The 13,084-nt window shown below is 54.4% G+C and overlaps 1 protein-coding gene across 1 annotated transcript in view; it reads right to left on the bottom strand.

The window, feature by feature from the left end:
* Positions 1-1,809, bottom strand: part of SRRM3 (serine/arginine repetitive matrix 3) — a 33,803-nt gene extending 31,994 nt beyond the window's left edge. The window contains exon 1 of the mRNA XM_007468890.1: positions 1,577-1,809. Within this exon, the coding sequence (XP_007468952.1) occupies positions 1,577-1,809 (233 nt within the window). The remainder of the gene's footprint in view (positions 1-1,576) is intronic.
* Positions 1,810-13,084: the final 11,275 nt, after the last annotated feature.

The raw sequence follows: 13,084 nt of genomic DNA, 5'->3' as shown, positions 1-13,084 counted from the left end.
TCCCAATCCAGCAGGATTTGCAGGTTTAATTAAGGTCTGGGACTTTCTCGGCAGAAGGATACTCCATTCCCCACCTGCTACTCCAACCTGCCCCTGGGGATCTCCTTTCTTTGGCCACATCCACAGCTCATCAAACCTGTTTTCATTGCCAGCTGGAAGCCTCCTTTCTGTCTGTCTTCAGCAGCCTTCCACCCATCCATCCCTCTCTGCAGGGACCCTCCGCACCCCACCCTGGTCCCCAACTGGAGGTGAACACCAAGGCCCCGTGCCCCTTTCTTTTCCTACAAGCGGCCCTGCCTGGCAGCCTTGGCCCTGCCTTCCTGAGGGCCTTGGGTGGTGGTGACTATCTCTGTCTGAGCCTCAGTGTCTTCTGGGCTCCAAAGGGACAGTGAGCCTTGTCTTGGCTGCCTCTTAGGGAGCCCAGGAGGCCTGGATGAACAGACAAAGATGTGGTTTGGAAGGACTGCTGTCCACAGGCTGTCTGTCCCCATGTGGCTCCAGGCCCTAATGCACTGGGCATTTCTGATTTCTCAGCTCACTGACAGTGCAAGCCTGATGGGCAGGCCCTGCTCCCCACTTTGACTCCCTCAACAGCCGGCCCAGTAGTTTGAAAGTACTCAGGGCAGATGCGAAACAGAGGCTTGGTAATACCAGCTTTCCTTGGAGCTGTACAGATGGGAATGGCTTTGTTCTCTGTTTCTTTGCCTCCAGCTCCACGTGTGAGGGCTGTTCTGTCTCCACTGGATTTTCAGGGGGAGGTCCCTAAATCCTTACTGATTAATGCACAACCCCTCCTTCTCAGCCTGACGAACTCCTACACGTCCTTCAAGGCCCATTCAAATGTCTTCTCTCATAATCTCCCCTCTGAGCTCCTGAAGCACTTGACCCTCTCCTATCCTGTCCTATAACCAAGATTCTAATCTGTCTTACGGTGGAGTTGGTTGTTAACATGTTTGTTTCCCTTCTGAGATGGGGAAGGAATAGGGGTTGGAAGGGTGGTCTTTGAGGAAGTGACTCTGATTCGGCTCTGGGGTCCACCATTGCCCAGAACAGTGCCTGGCACACTTGTGTGCCCCTGTGACTGGTTCTGAACTAGATAGGGTGAAACCTAAGCTTCCGGGTGTGGCTGTTGGGTGGGATTTCTTTGCTGAAACCACAGGCAGCCCTCACACATAGTAGGGGCCCACTGTGCTTTCTTGCCTGGCTGCAGCATCTGCTTGGCAGAGACCAGGCAGCTCGATCCACCCATTTTATAGAAGGGGAAACTGAAGCCTTGATTTATCATTGATGTTTACAGGCCTTTCTCCTGCACTGGGCTGGATATTTCTGGAAGGCATGGACTGTGTCTCCTTGGCTTCTGCGAATCTGAGCCCAGGTCAGAGCTTGACATAGAGCAGGAGTTCAAGATGGCTTATTGGCAGGATAAACTAATAAATGAATGAAAGTTCGGCTGGGCTTGCAATGGATTCTGACCTTACAGGCTCCCGGGTCCCAACGCTGGCTCCGCCCCGGCGCCGCCCTTGGTTCCCTCCACGCCCCCAGTGCCCCGCCCCGGCCCCGCCCCCTCCCGACTCACCCCTGCTCCTCCATCATCTCCTGTAGCTCCATGCACTTGAGCTCTACGCGCCGCTTGCGCTCGTGGTCCAGGATCTCGCGGTGCGCGCGCTTCACTAGGCCGGGCTCCGCGGCGCGCAGCTCCTCCTCCGCCCGCGGCCAGGCCCCAGACGAAGCGCCCGCCTGCGGAAAGCCGTTCGCCGCGTCGGGCGGGGACGGCATGCTGGCGGCCCCGTTGTTCACTGTGGAGGACATGGTGGCTGCTCCCGGGGCTGCTGGCCTCGGCCCTGCGGGCTGGAAACAGACACCCGGCGGGATGGTCACTTCTCGGCCACCTGCTAAGCTCCTCTCGGCGCGGGTTAATCCTGGAGATTTAAAGGACCACTCACGGCTCTAATCCGCTTCGCCTCATGCTGCAGAGCCGGGCTGGTGGCAGGTTTGCACCTTTGGGTCACACCCCAGGGCTTGAGGGGGAATCGGACGGACACTGGGCTTTCCCCATCTGTAAGGTGGGTGGATTCAGGCCGGACTAGATGGCCTCTAAGTAACCTTCTCATCTCCAGGGACCTAGTACCACTCAGGACAACCCTCTCTGCCTTGTACCAATGCCTGGCCCCTGCCTGCCTGGCCCCTGCCTGCACGCCTGCTGGCAGCTCCCCAGGCAACCAAGTCGGTCTCTGGGAAAATTTGTTGGTTTTATTCTTGGTTTTCCTTCAGGCTCAGTTTAACACCCCCCTCTCACTCCCCAGTACCCATTCACCTGGCTCTGGCCCCTAGAGTCACAGACCACATGTGCTCCCCCCTCCCAGGCTGCTCTGGGACAGCCCTGCAGAGACGGGAAGATGGAACCTTCTCCAGGCTCAACTCCATTCCCACCTCAGATGCAGTTTTCAGTTCCCACTTTGGATTTTTCCAAAGTCCATTCCAGGTAGGGGCCTGATTGAAGCCCACAGGACTGTCCCCTCCTTTGTTCTGGGAACACTGCTTCTGAGGATGTGACCGAAGGTGGCACTGACATTAACTCTCCAGGCAGCCACATCCTCCTGCCGGCTTGGGATGGGGTAGGCGTCAGCATGGCTTGGGAGGTGAGAAGCTGTGGCTTCATGCTAGACACAAAGTAGAACATGTGCCTGCATGCACCCTGCGCGTGTATAAACGTGTACACACACACACCAAGGACTTATCTTAGCAGAGGGGAGGCACCTCCTGAGCTATTTCCATTTCCTTTCTCCAAGGCTCTGCTAGTTGCTAGGCAACAGGGAGGCCTCCTTCCCAGGGAGTGGGATGGGAGGGAGGGAAGGGGTGGAGGGAGGTGAGAAGAGAAGGAACTGGGCATGTCTGGACATCCCAGATGGGGCCCTCCTTCGGTACAACCCCCCCGCCCAAACACATACTCCCCTCACTGGCCTCAGAGTGCTGGGGGGTGAGGGGTGTTCAGAGCCACGGAGTCTGAAAGGCAGAGAAGAGAGGGGGACAGTGAGAGGAAAAAGGCTCTGAAGGGGACAGTGACAGGAGGTGACAGTGGTAATGAGAACACAAGCTCCTTTCATATGTCCATCCCCGCACATGTCTGAGTTCTAGGTCAGGCTTCTCTACTCCTTGTTTTGTGACCCTGACGATGTCACTGCTCCTCTCTGAGCCTTTGTTCCCAACCTGTGCCTGGGAGCGTCATCCAGATTCTTCAGAAGAGGAGGGCTCTCGGGGATTTACAGAGCAAAGGTGTTCTTCTAACCCTGCTTCCCGTCTGTCCCTAGCCCAGCCCTGCACCCCAGCTCCACCAGGCCTTCTCCTAGGGTGCCCCACAGGCATCACCCACTCACCAAGCCCCACACAAAGCTTTGGGATCCCTGCTTGCTACCTGCCTTGGCTCCAGTGCATAGCTTACGGCCTCCAGCCAGGGACACGCATAGAGCTTGGAGAACCGCATCGTCCTGGCCCACCACAGCTCACCAACATCAAGCTTGGTCCCTCATTCCCTCTGCTCAACTTTGCTCACATTTATCCATCTCCTCCTCTCTCATTACCGCCTCAGTTCAAGCCTCTCCCTCTGGTCCACTCTGTCCTCAGCATCCTGTCTGTCCCCCCCTCCCCGACCTCTTTCTGTTCATCTTCCAACAGCAACCTGGGAGATTGGTCCAGGAGCAAATCAGCAAATCATGCCCTGATTAACAGCCTCTAGTGGCTTCCTGTCACTCTGGCTTCAAGTCGTGACATGGCCTGTCTCCTGGACTAGCCGTCCCCTGCTGCTCCCACACAGATTCTCCAACCCTCTTGCATCCAGGCCTTTCCCCCTGCTGCTCCCTTTCCCTGGGATGCTCTGTACCTGACTCCTGCATGACCTCAAAATCACTGCTCACAGGCCTCCCCACTTTCTGGAAGCCCCCCCTCCCCGCTCTGGCTGGTGTGACCCTCCTGGAGCTCTAGCCACTCACTGTTTCACTGTGTGCACACAGGTCTGGCTCCCCCTGAGGGCTGAGGGCAGTTTAGCCTCAACTCCTAGGGCCAGCAAAGTGCCTGAAAACCTGTGGAGCCCAGCGCCCCGGGGGTAGAACAAGGAGGAGGCAAAAAGGGAGGTGGGACAGAAGAATGCTGGGCAGTCCTTGATACAGCCTGCAAGACCCCTTTGCATTTTGCCTTAGGCTATCTTACAACTTCATCCCATGCCACACCTCGTCCTGTAGCCAACATCCAGCAGCCCCTCAGCCTGGGTCATCTGTCCCCAAACATGTGCTCTCACTCCTTTGTGCCTTTGCCCAAGCGGTTCCCCTGTGCTGGAATTCCATTTCCTCTTCTGGCCAGCTGGGGAACTCCGGCACAGCCTTCTGGGCCCAGCCCAAATGTCACCTCCTCTGGGAAGCCTTCCCTGCTTTTGAGGAAGGATGAGTCATTCCCTCCTTGTGTCCCCACAGCTTTTGTCCTCCTCCCTTTAGATACTGAGGCTCCATTTATTGTTTGCATCTGACCACTGTTCTAGCCCTTTGAGTGAAGGGGACCATCCCTTCATTCTGGCTCCCCAGAGCCTACCCAGCACCTGGCAACTCAGGAGGTGCACTGAGGGTGTGGGGACAAAGTGCTTGGGTCCCAGTGAGAGCCCGTGGAGCCAGGTTCTGAGAAATGCTGCTCTGCATGCTTTCCCTCGGATGTGGGAGAGGCTCCCCAGCCTAGAACTTGGCCTGAGCTCCTTGAGGGCAGGGGAGGGGAAGCTGGTGGGAGCAGTTCTGAATGCACTCAGATCTCCAGACCCTGAGAAATCCGATCCCTGGCACTGGGAGAATGCCTGGATAAGATGGCTAGGCAGCTGAAGGCAATCTTTCAGGAGTGACTGAAGGAAAGGAGAGGAATGTGAAGACAGAGGGCAGATGCTGTCTGGATTTTCACTAGGACAGACGGTGGATTCTAGCAATTTCAACTGGTGATGGAGGCTGCCAGGCAGGAATCAGAGGCACGTTATTGAAAGAATGACCCCTGAACCCCCAGAGGAGAGCCCAGGACCCTAAGAACAAGTCATTGCACACTGAGCCCACTTCTTTCCAAGTCAGGGTTGCTGGACCAGCAGACCAGGCAGTTAGTTACTACAGGCACTGAGTCTCTCTGTGGGGTATCTGATATTATCTATTACAGAATCCTTGTGAGATTTTATAAGAAGAAAGAGACATTGTGCTGGTGGGAACTAACATTCTGTACTGTTTTATTTGGTGGATAGATTAACCTATGCTCAAAGGGAGCTGATTAATGGGTCAATGTCACATTAGATGGGGGTATCTAGTGGAAGACCACAGGGCGCTGTCCTCACCCACATCTGATCCGATATGTTCACCACTGACTGGATGGAACTCTGATAACCTGATGATCAGATTCACTGAGGACACCACTTGAGAAGGCTCATAAATTCAGAGTCAGAATCTGAAAGGACTCAACAGACTGAAAAGATGGAAGGAGTCTAAGAAGGTGAAACAGGATAGTGAGAAATGCCACATCCTGAAGCCGGGTCCCAAATTAACTTTCTAAAATTGGAATGAGGTAGACATACTTTAGAAGCAGCATATTTAGGAAGGATTTAGGGGTTTTCAGTGGTCACAGGCTCAATTTGAGTCAGTATCATGATGTGGCTGCCAAAAGTACATACGCCATCTTAGCCTACATCAACAAAAATATGTCTAGAATGGGGAGGTGTTGATGAGAATATACAAGCGGTCAGAATCCCAATCTTCAGATACTTGAAGGATTGCAGAGGATTTAGGCCAAACCTGGCTGAATCTGTTGGGAAGCTTGTTAGAAGTAGGTTGGGTTGGGCTTCCCTGGTGGCGCAGTGGTTAAGAATCCGCCTGCCAATGCAGGGGACACAGGTTCAAGCCGTGGTCCGGGAAGATCCCACATGCCGCAGAGCAACTAAGCCCGTGAGCCACAACTACTGAGCCCGTGTGCCACAACTACTGAAGCCCGCATGCCTACAGCCTGTGCTCCGCAACAAGAAAAGCCACCGCAATGAGAAGCCTGCGTACCACAACGAAAGAGTAGCCCCCCGCTCGCCGCAACTAGAGAAAGCCCGCGCACGGCAACAAGAGACCCAAAGCAGCCAAAAATAAATAAATAAATTTATTAAAAAGAGAAGTAGGTGGGGTCGCCAGATTTGGCAAATAGAAATACAGGATGCACAGTTAAATTAATTTGAATTTCATGAATTTCATATTTGGGACATCCTTATACTAAAAGAAAATTATTCATTGTTTATCTGAAATTCAAATTAAACTGGGCGTCTTGTATTTTACATGTGATTTCTACCTAGACCTACTGAATCAAAATCTCTGGGGGTGAAATTGTCAGTGTTCCCGAGGTGATTCTGATATAGACCATCTGTGGACCAGCAATTGGGAGCCGGTTTTACAGCAGCAGTTCTCAAATCTTATTAGGCAGCAGAGTCACCTGGAGGGCTTGTTAAACCATAGATGATTTTGGTCTACCCCTGAAATCTCTGATTGGGTAGATCTGGGGTGGGCTCTGAGAATTTGCATTTCTAACAATGAGAATTTGCATTTCTAACAAGTTTCACCTGTGCTGGACCTTGAACCACACTGAAGGGAGCAACCCCCTAGCCAATCTGGGTGGTTCCAGAAGACAAAGCCAGGACTCCTGCGGAGAAGTCATCTTGAGTGGACTTCAGCTAAGTCCAAGGTAGGATTTTTTTTCCCTAACAATCAAAACTTTAAAAAAACTAAGCAGTTCATCCCAGGATGAGTGAGTTCCCCATTACAGGAACTACTCAAATAGGAGATAAACTATTATATTCACACAACAAACACTCGCACAGCATCTACTCGCCACCTCCCCCAGCAACAAATGCTGGAGATTTGGAGACAAGCAAGACCCCATCCTGACCCTCTGGCAGCTCACAGGCTGGTTTGGGAAACCAGTAGTTATCGCGGTGTAGTGTGATAAGAGAGAATTTGAGGAGTGTCTGCATCTCCGCCTGGTTGGTCAGGGCAGGCTTCCCAGAAGGGGTGAGAGGGGCTGGAGACAGGGACACCAGAGCAGCCGGGCCCTGGCCAGGATTCAAGAAATAAATGGACAGACTGGGCAGGACTGTTGGCGGACTGGGTGTGGGGTGGAGGGAGGCACCTTGGATAACACTGGGTCTCTGGCTTGGGTGGCCAGGGGGATGGTGCAGACATTTACTGTGATGGGGAATATGGAGGGCAAACTGGGCTGTGTTAAGGGTGAGGGACTTCTGGGGTCAAGCAGGCAGCTATGAGGTCTAGAGACATAACACTGACCCTGACCCTGACTTGTTAAGGTCCTTGGGGACATTGATGCTGTGTCTCTTTGGAGGCAGGGTGGCACATGGGAAGTCTCTTCTTGACCCCTGATTGGCTGTGAGACCCTGAGCGAGTCTCTTCCCGTCTCTGGACCCTGGTTTCCCCAGTGGACAATGAGAGACTGGACTCAAAGACCCCACAGGTCTTCTCCTGCTCTGGAAATCTAGGTAATACTGACTATGTATGTATACCGCCAAGCCTTCAGCCCACCTCCTTCCCGCAGCTGTAGCCAGTGGCCAGGGCCACACCAGTTCCCCCCAGAGCTCAGCCTGAGGCTGTCCCCAGCACTGGGTCAGGTCCCAAGGGCAGGCCCAGATGCTGGGCCAGTCAAACCCATGCGCAGATTAAGTCATGAATTTAATGCTGTCTGACTGGGCGGGGTGGGGGGCGCAGCGGGGTTGCATCTCCCCTTCTGACAGCCAGGAAGCAGTTAAAGGGCCATAGCCCTGACTTCCAAGCCTCACTCCTGAGTCCTTGGGCTTGCCTCCTTCCCTCAGTCCCAAGCCTGGGTCCCCTGAGCAGGCCTGGCTGAGGACAGGATGGAACACAGTCTGGCTGCCAGTACCTGCAAGTCCAGTCCTGCTGGTAGAGATTAATTGAAGGGGAAATAGCCCATCTGTACTGCAGGGTCCAGCCTGCTGACAGGCACAGAGGCCTCTCAGCTAATGAGATCATCACTTACCTCGGGGCTCAGACGGGTAGGATGCTAAGGGTGGTAGTGACTGGACCAGGTCTGGGGAGAGGGAACAGTGGACCACATATGTGTCTGAGAAGGAGACTGGGTCGTGCCACAGGGAACATGGTTTGAGGCGGGGAGACAGGGCCGTGCTCTTTGGGAACTCATGAGCTGAGTGACCTTGATCGTGTGGCTTAAACTATGTGCCTCAGTTTCCTTGCCTGTGAATTGGAACTAATAATAGCACCCTCCTCGTAGTGTCGTGGTAAAGGACTAATGCATGTGAAATGCTAGCACAGTGCCTGGCACACAATGAATGTCCCGTAAATGGTGATGATTATTTGTCAGTGGTGACTGTCCTGTTTTGGACATGGTGGGGGTGAGGAGCCCTTGGACATCCATGTGAAGGTGTCCAGAAGGCTGAGCCCTGGGTCTGATTGGGGGACGTCATCACATAGCTGGGGACTGAGACCCAAGAGTAAGCAAGGTTGTTGATTGTGGAGGGAGGAGAGGGCAGAGGCCGGGGCCCGGAGCATGGCCTGGGCCACCTTTCCCCATCGCCACTGGCCTCAGCAAACCCCTCCCAACTCACTTTCAGTGTCTCGGCCTCCAGCCCCCATGGCACCAAACCAGGGGCCCCCTTTGCTCCTGGGGCTCAGGAGCCTGTCTCCCCCAGGGGCAGCACTCACTCCCCTGGGGGCTCCTTTCCCCACCCCTGCCTGCCAGAGACCCACCTACCCGGTGATGATGTCAGGACTCGGGGCCTCTGCACCCTCAAAGGTACAGGTTCCTACAACTTCAAGTAAACTCTTGACCTGTGGTCATACACCTTCTTGCCACTAAGGTCCCTCTGCTGCTCCCGCTGGCTCAGGAACAAGGAGCACTGGGTTGGGAATCAGAAGATTTGAGCTTGAATTCTGGTTATACCAGTTCTCCCTGGGTGATCAGGGAATGTCACCAAACCTCCCCAAGCCTCAGTTTTCTCATCTGTAAAATGGGGACAATACCCCATAGCTCATAAGGTGGTGGGATTGTTCATTCTTTCAGTGACAAGCTTGTTATGAAGACAGATCCTGATTACCCCTCCCCCCCACCCCCCAATGCTACAGGAGCAAAAATGAGACCATGGAGGGTCTACCTTTGCCTCGGATGGTCAGGGAAGGCTTCACAAAGGCAAGGGTGTTTACACTGGTCCCTTGAAGGATGAGTCTAAGGAAGGGGGAGTCCAAGCAGGGGATGGCACGGGCTGAAGGCAAGGGTACGGCGAGGTCCAGGGACCTGGGATTAAGAGGGTCAGGGTGGAGTGGGATGCATGATGGAGAGCAGCCTTCCCGTGAAGGTGGGGACTACTAACACAGGGTGAGCCCGCCCAGAGAAAAAGCTCAGTGTGGGGAGAGGGGGTGGGGAGGGACGTGCCTCCGGAGTTTCCTGGAGGAAAGAGTTCTTTGTAACTGTCAGAAACGTGATGGAATTGACAAACACACGTGAAACCAGGCACTTAGCTTGTGAAACTAAGTCTGGGTCTTTGTAAAAATAAGTGTGTGACAACAATGGTTTTGTCAAGATATTTTATGAAGCTGGCAAAGAAAACCCATCTCCACTGTGTCCAAGGAGTCTGGCTGTGCCCCTTCCCCACCCCAGTCCCTGCCCTGAAGCCAGGCTGTACTCCTGACAACAGAGGATGTGTCCCCAGAGCACCCTGGGGAGGGGCCTCTCCTGTCAACTCCTTCCTTTCCCGGGGGGACCCTTCTCCAGACCTCCAGCCCGTGAACACAAGCGTGGGGAGGTGGCAAAGGTAATCAGGTCATGACTGGAACAAGCTAGAAGCCCTCCCTGTGCTCCCTGCCCAAGGGGGTGCGGCTGGGGAGTAAGGGCCACAGGACTGGGAGATGGCCCCTCAGCTCTAGGGGCGGGTCACTCATTCATGTCACAGCTATTCGGTGAGTGGCCAGTCTGAGGCTAACCAGAGGAGATGCAGGGGGAGAAGCACTGTGAGGTAGCAAGATAAGTGCTGGGATGGGAGACATGCAGCAGAGACATCAACTGAGCTGGAATGTGTTTGGGGAGGATCAAAGCTGGGAGGTCTTCCTGGAGGAGGACTCTTGAAGCGTAAGTAGGAGCTGGTGGATGTAGAAGGGGAGGAAGGATGTCTTGCACAGAGTGTGGGGCATGTGGGAAGAAGGTTTGGAGGGGAAAAAAGGAAGAGCATGGGTTCATGCACAGGTAGGCACAGTGGGCCAGGAGGGGCTGGAGGAGCTAGGCCCACACCCTGCAGGCAATCGGGAGCCAGTGAAGGCTGCTGAGCTGGGGAGGTCACAGTCAGCTTTGCATTTCAAAAAGATCTCTCTTGCTGCCTGGTGCCCTCGATTTTGGTGGCCTCTGCCCTGGAGAAAGGTCTGCCTCTCAGAGACAGCCCAGTCCACATTAACCAAGACAGATCTGTACGGATCAGCAAGTGACAGAAGAGCCAGGCTGGGTTCAAATCAATTACTATGTGCCCTAAAGTGACTTGACCTCTGTGCTCAGTTTCCTCATTTGTAAAATGGGGTTAATATAAGTACCTCCACCATTAGGGGTGAAGGAATTAACATATGTACAGTGCAGCAGTGCCCAGGAATGTAGTAAGTTCTGTGTATAAGTGTTAACTGTTAGTACTACTCATAAACAACGCCAGCTAGTCTAAACCACTACAGGCATGAGTTAACCAGGAAGACGTATAGATCGGTATAAATCAGAACACATAAGGTAGATAATGTACCAAATCAGTGCCAACTTGTGAAGACTAGTAGATACCAACCCACACGGATCCACAGAGACCAGTATTCGCGGGTCAGAAGATGCTGTGGGGAGAGGCCTGGGAGGAAGGCGCTCGGCAGGCCGGCAGAGAGAGGATTAGCAGAGCAAGCTTCCTCCCTGCCTTCTTGGAGTCTCCCTCAGGAGGTGCTGGCGCTGGCACTGCTGTTTGTTACCCAACCCTCGAGAAGATGCTGCAGTGGGGAGGGAGAAAGCTGAAAGCCTTCTTTTCAATTATTCAGCATCCGGAGCTTCCTGCCGCCCAGATGGAGCCGGAGGAAGGCCCTGGCCAGAGCCCCTGGGCTGGGTCTGGCTGGGCTAGGGGGAGGGCTGGTTGCAGGAGAGACGGGCAGCCTGGCCTGCACACAGCCTGGGCCTGCTCCTGCCCTTCCTCCCCGATGCCCCCAGCCCTGGGCTGCGGGGTTTGGCGGGGGGGGGCAGCCGTGCCTGGACAGGCTTGGAGCTATCCCCTTCCCTGCGGACTCAGACTGTGCTGTGGAACGGAGGTGGGGGCGGGCTGGCCCAGTTCCCAGAGCCAAGGTGGGGTGTCTGGGGGTAGACAAGGGAGGGAGGGCCTGTCCACTGTCCACAGGAGAAAGCCAGGCAGCTTAGCTGGCACCTGCGTCCTGGGCAACCTGTCCAGCCCCCTGTATGTCAGAAACACGGCACTCGGCTCCACCCAAGAACATGCTGGCCCAGACTGCTCCCTTTGCCTGGAATGCCCTTCCCCTTCCATTCATCTTGTAGTATGCGGCTCAAGCATCACCTCCTCTGTGAAGCTCTCCCTGACCTCCACTGTGGGATGTGCCTCCACGCTGCTTCCAGAGCCTTACCCTCTGGTTACCACTCTCAGTGTTTCCCATGTTCTGCTGTGACTATTTGCTCCCTAGCCGAGTGAGGGCTCTCCAAGGGCAGCGACTGGGTTGTGTCCATCTTTGTGTCCCTACCGCCTAGCACAGAGCTTGGCACAAAGCAGCCATCTGTGAATATTTATTGAAACCCAGCTTGTGTTTGCACTGACGGGGAGCTCACTACTTATTTTTTTAACCACCTCCATCTCTGGGGACCTCAGTGGGAAAGGTCCCTGGTTACCGCTCTCAATATGCCCAGACTTGATGTGTGTTAATATTTGCAAAGGCCACATCGTCATATACTTTGTAAGCCCTGGAGTCCAGCTCTGTCACTGAATGGATAGGAAGGACTCACCTGGCACCTAGGCTCCTGCTCATCAAGCCAGGGCCCTGTCTTCATTCCTGTTGGCTCTGATTTGGGTTCCCAGAGCAGAGGATCTGGATGGCAGGTCCCCAGGGACAAAGAGGCCTCAGCTGTCTGCTCCCTACAGAGGGGCCCACAGTATAGGCAATATAGCCTAAATGAGACCAGTGCAGACCACTGCAGCCTAGGACAGGCCATAGAGGAACCAAGAATTCAGACTGGATACATCAGGGAACCCACAGACCAATGCAGACCAGTATTCTAGACCAGTGGAATAGAGCAGAACACACAGTACTGGTCACTGAAAATAATACAGACGGGTTTAACTCAGGAGGCAGCCTGTATAGACCAGTACTGATATCAAACAGCAAGCAGTGTTTTAGTCTCCCCTCCCCTGCGTTCTGGTGAAACAAAGAATCCCTGCACCCACTCAGCCCACTCTGTTCCTTTTTAGGGCCCTCAGTGGCCTTTAGGGAGCTGTAGCCTTCCAGCTAGGGAGCAGGCAGCTTCCCTATGGTTGCCTGAGCTCCAATGGAGATTTGGGATTGCGGGGAGAAGACTGCGAAAGAACATTTTCATGGCTGAGCTGTCACTGATGGCCTGGGCTGCCAGGGAGGTGGTGATCTCTGTGTCCTGGGGAGGGTCCAAGCCAGATGGCCTTGGGGAGGTGTCCTAGAGAGAGCCACCTAGGTGTCATGCTCTCTGAGGACTCTCCCAAGCTGGCCTCTAGGGCTGACGCTGGAGTAAAATCAGAGGGGCCCTGTGCTGTCGTCAGCTTCATTACGTCCTTTACCGGCTTCTCCTCATGGAAAAGATCAGACCCGCCCAGGTTCACACCCGGGAGCTGGGCTGAGGAAGGGGAAGATGGGCTAGAAGCTGTATGACCAGATTTCTTTCCCTTTTCAGGTTTCAGTTTCCCCATCTGGACTAAGTGCCAGGGCCTGAATACTAGTGAGGCCAGGGTAGGGCTGGGCTCTGAGTCCCTGGCAGCCCAACACTTGGAAGAATCCAAGTTGGGTGGTGGTGCCTGCCC

The sequence above is a fragment of the Lipotes vexillifer genome, unplaced genomic scaffold (genome assembly GCF_000442215.2).
Source record: "Lipotes vexillifer unplaced genomic scaffold, Lipotes_vexillifer_v1.1 scaffold12, whole genome shotgun sequence".
Taxonomy (NCBI): domain Eukaryota; kingdom Metazoa; phylum Chordata; class Mammalia; order Artiodactyla; family Lipotidae; genus Lipotes; species Lipotes vexillifer.
This window is presented reverse-complemented; position numbering and strand designations above follow the sequence as displayed.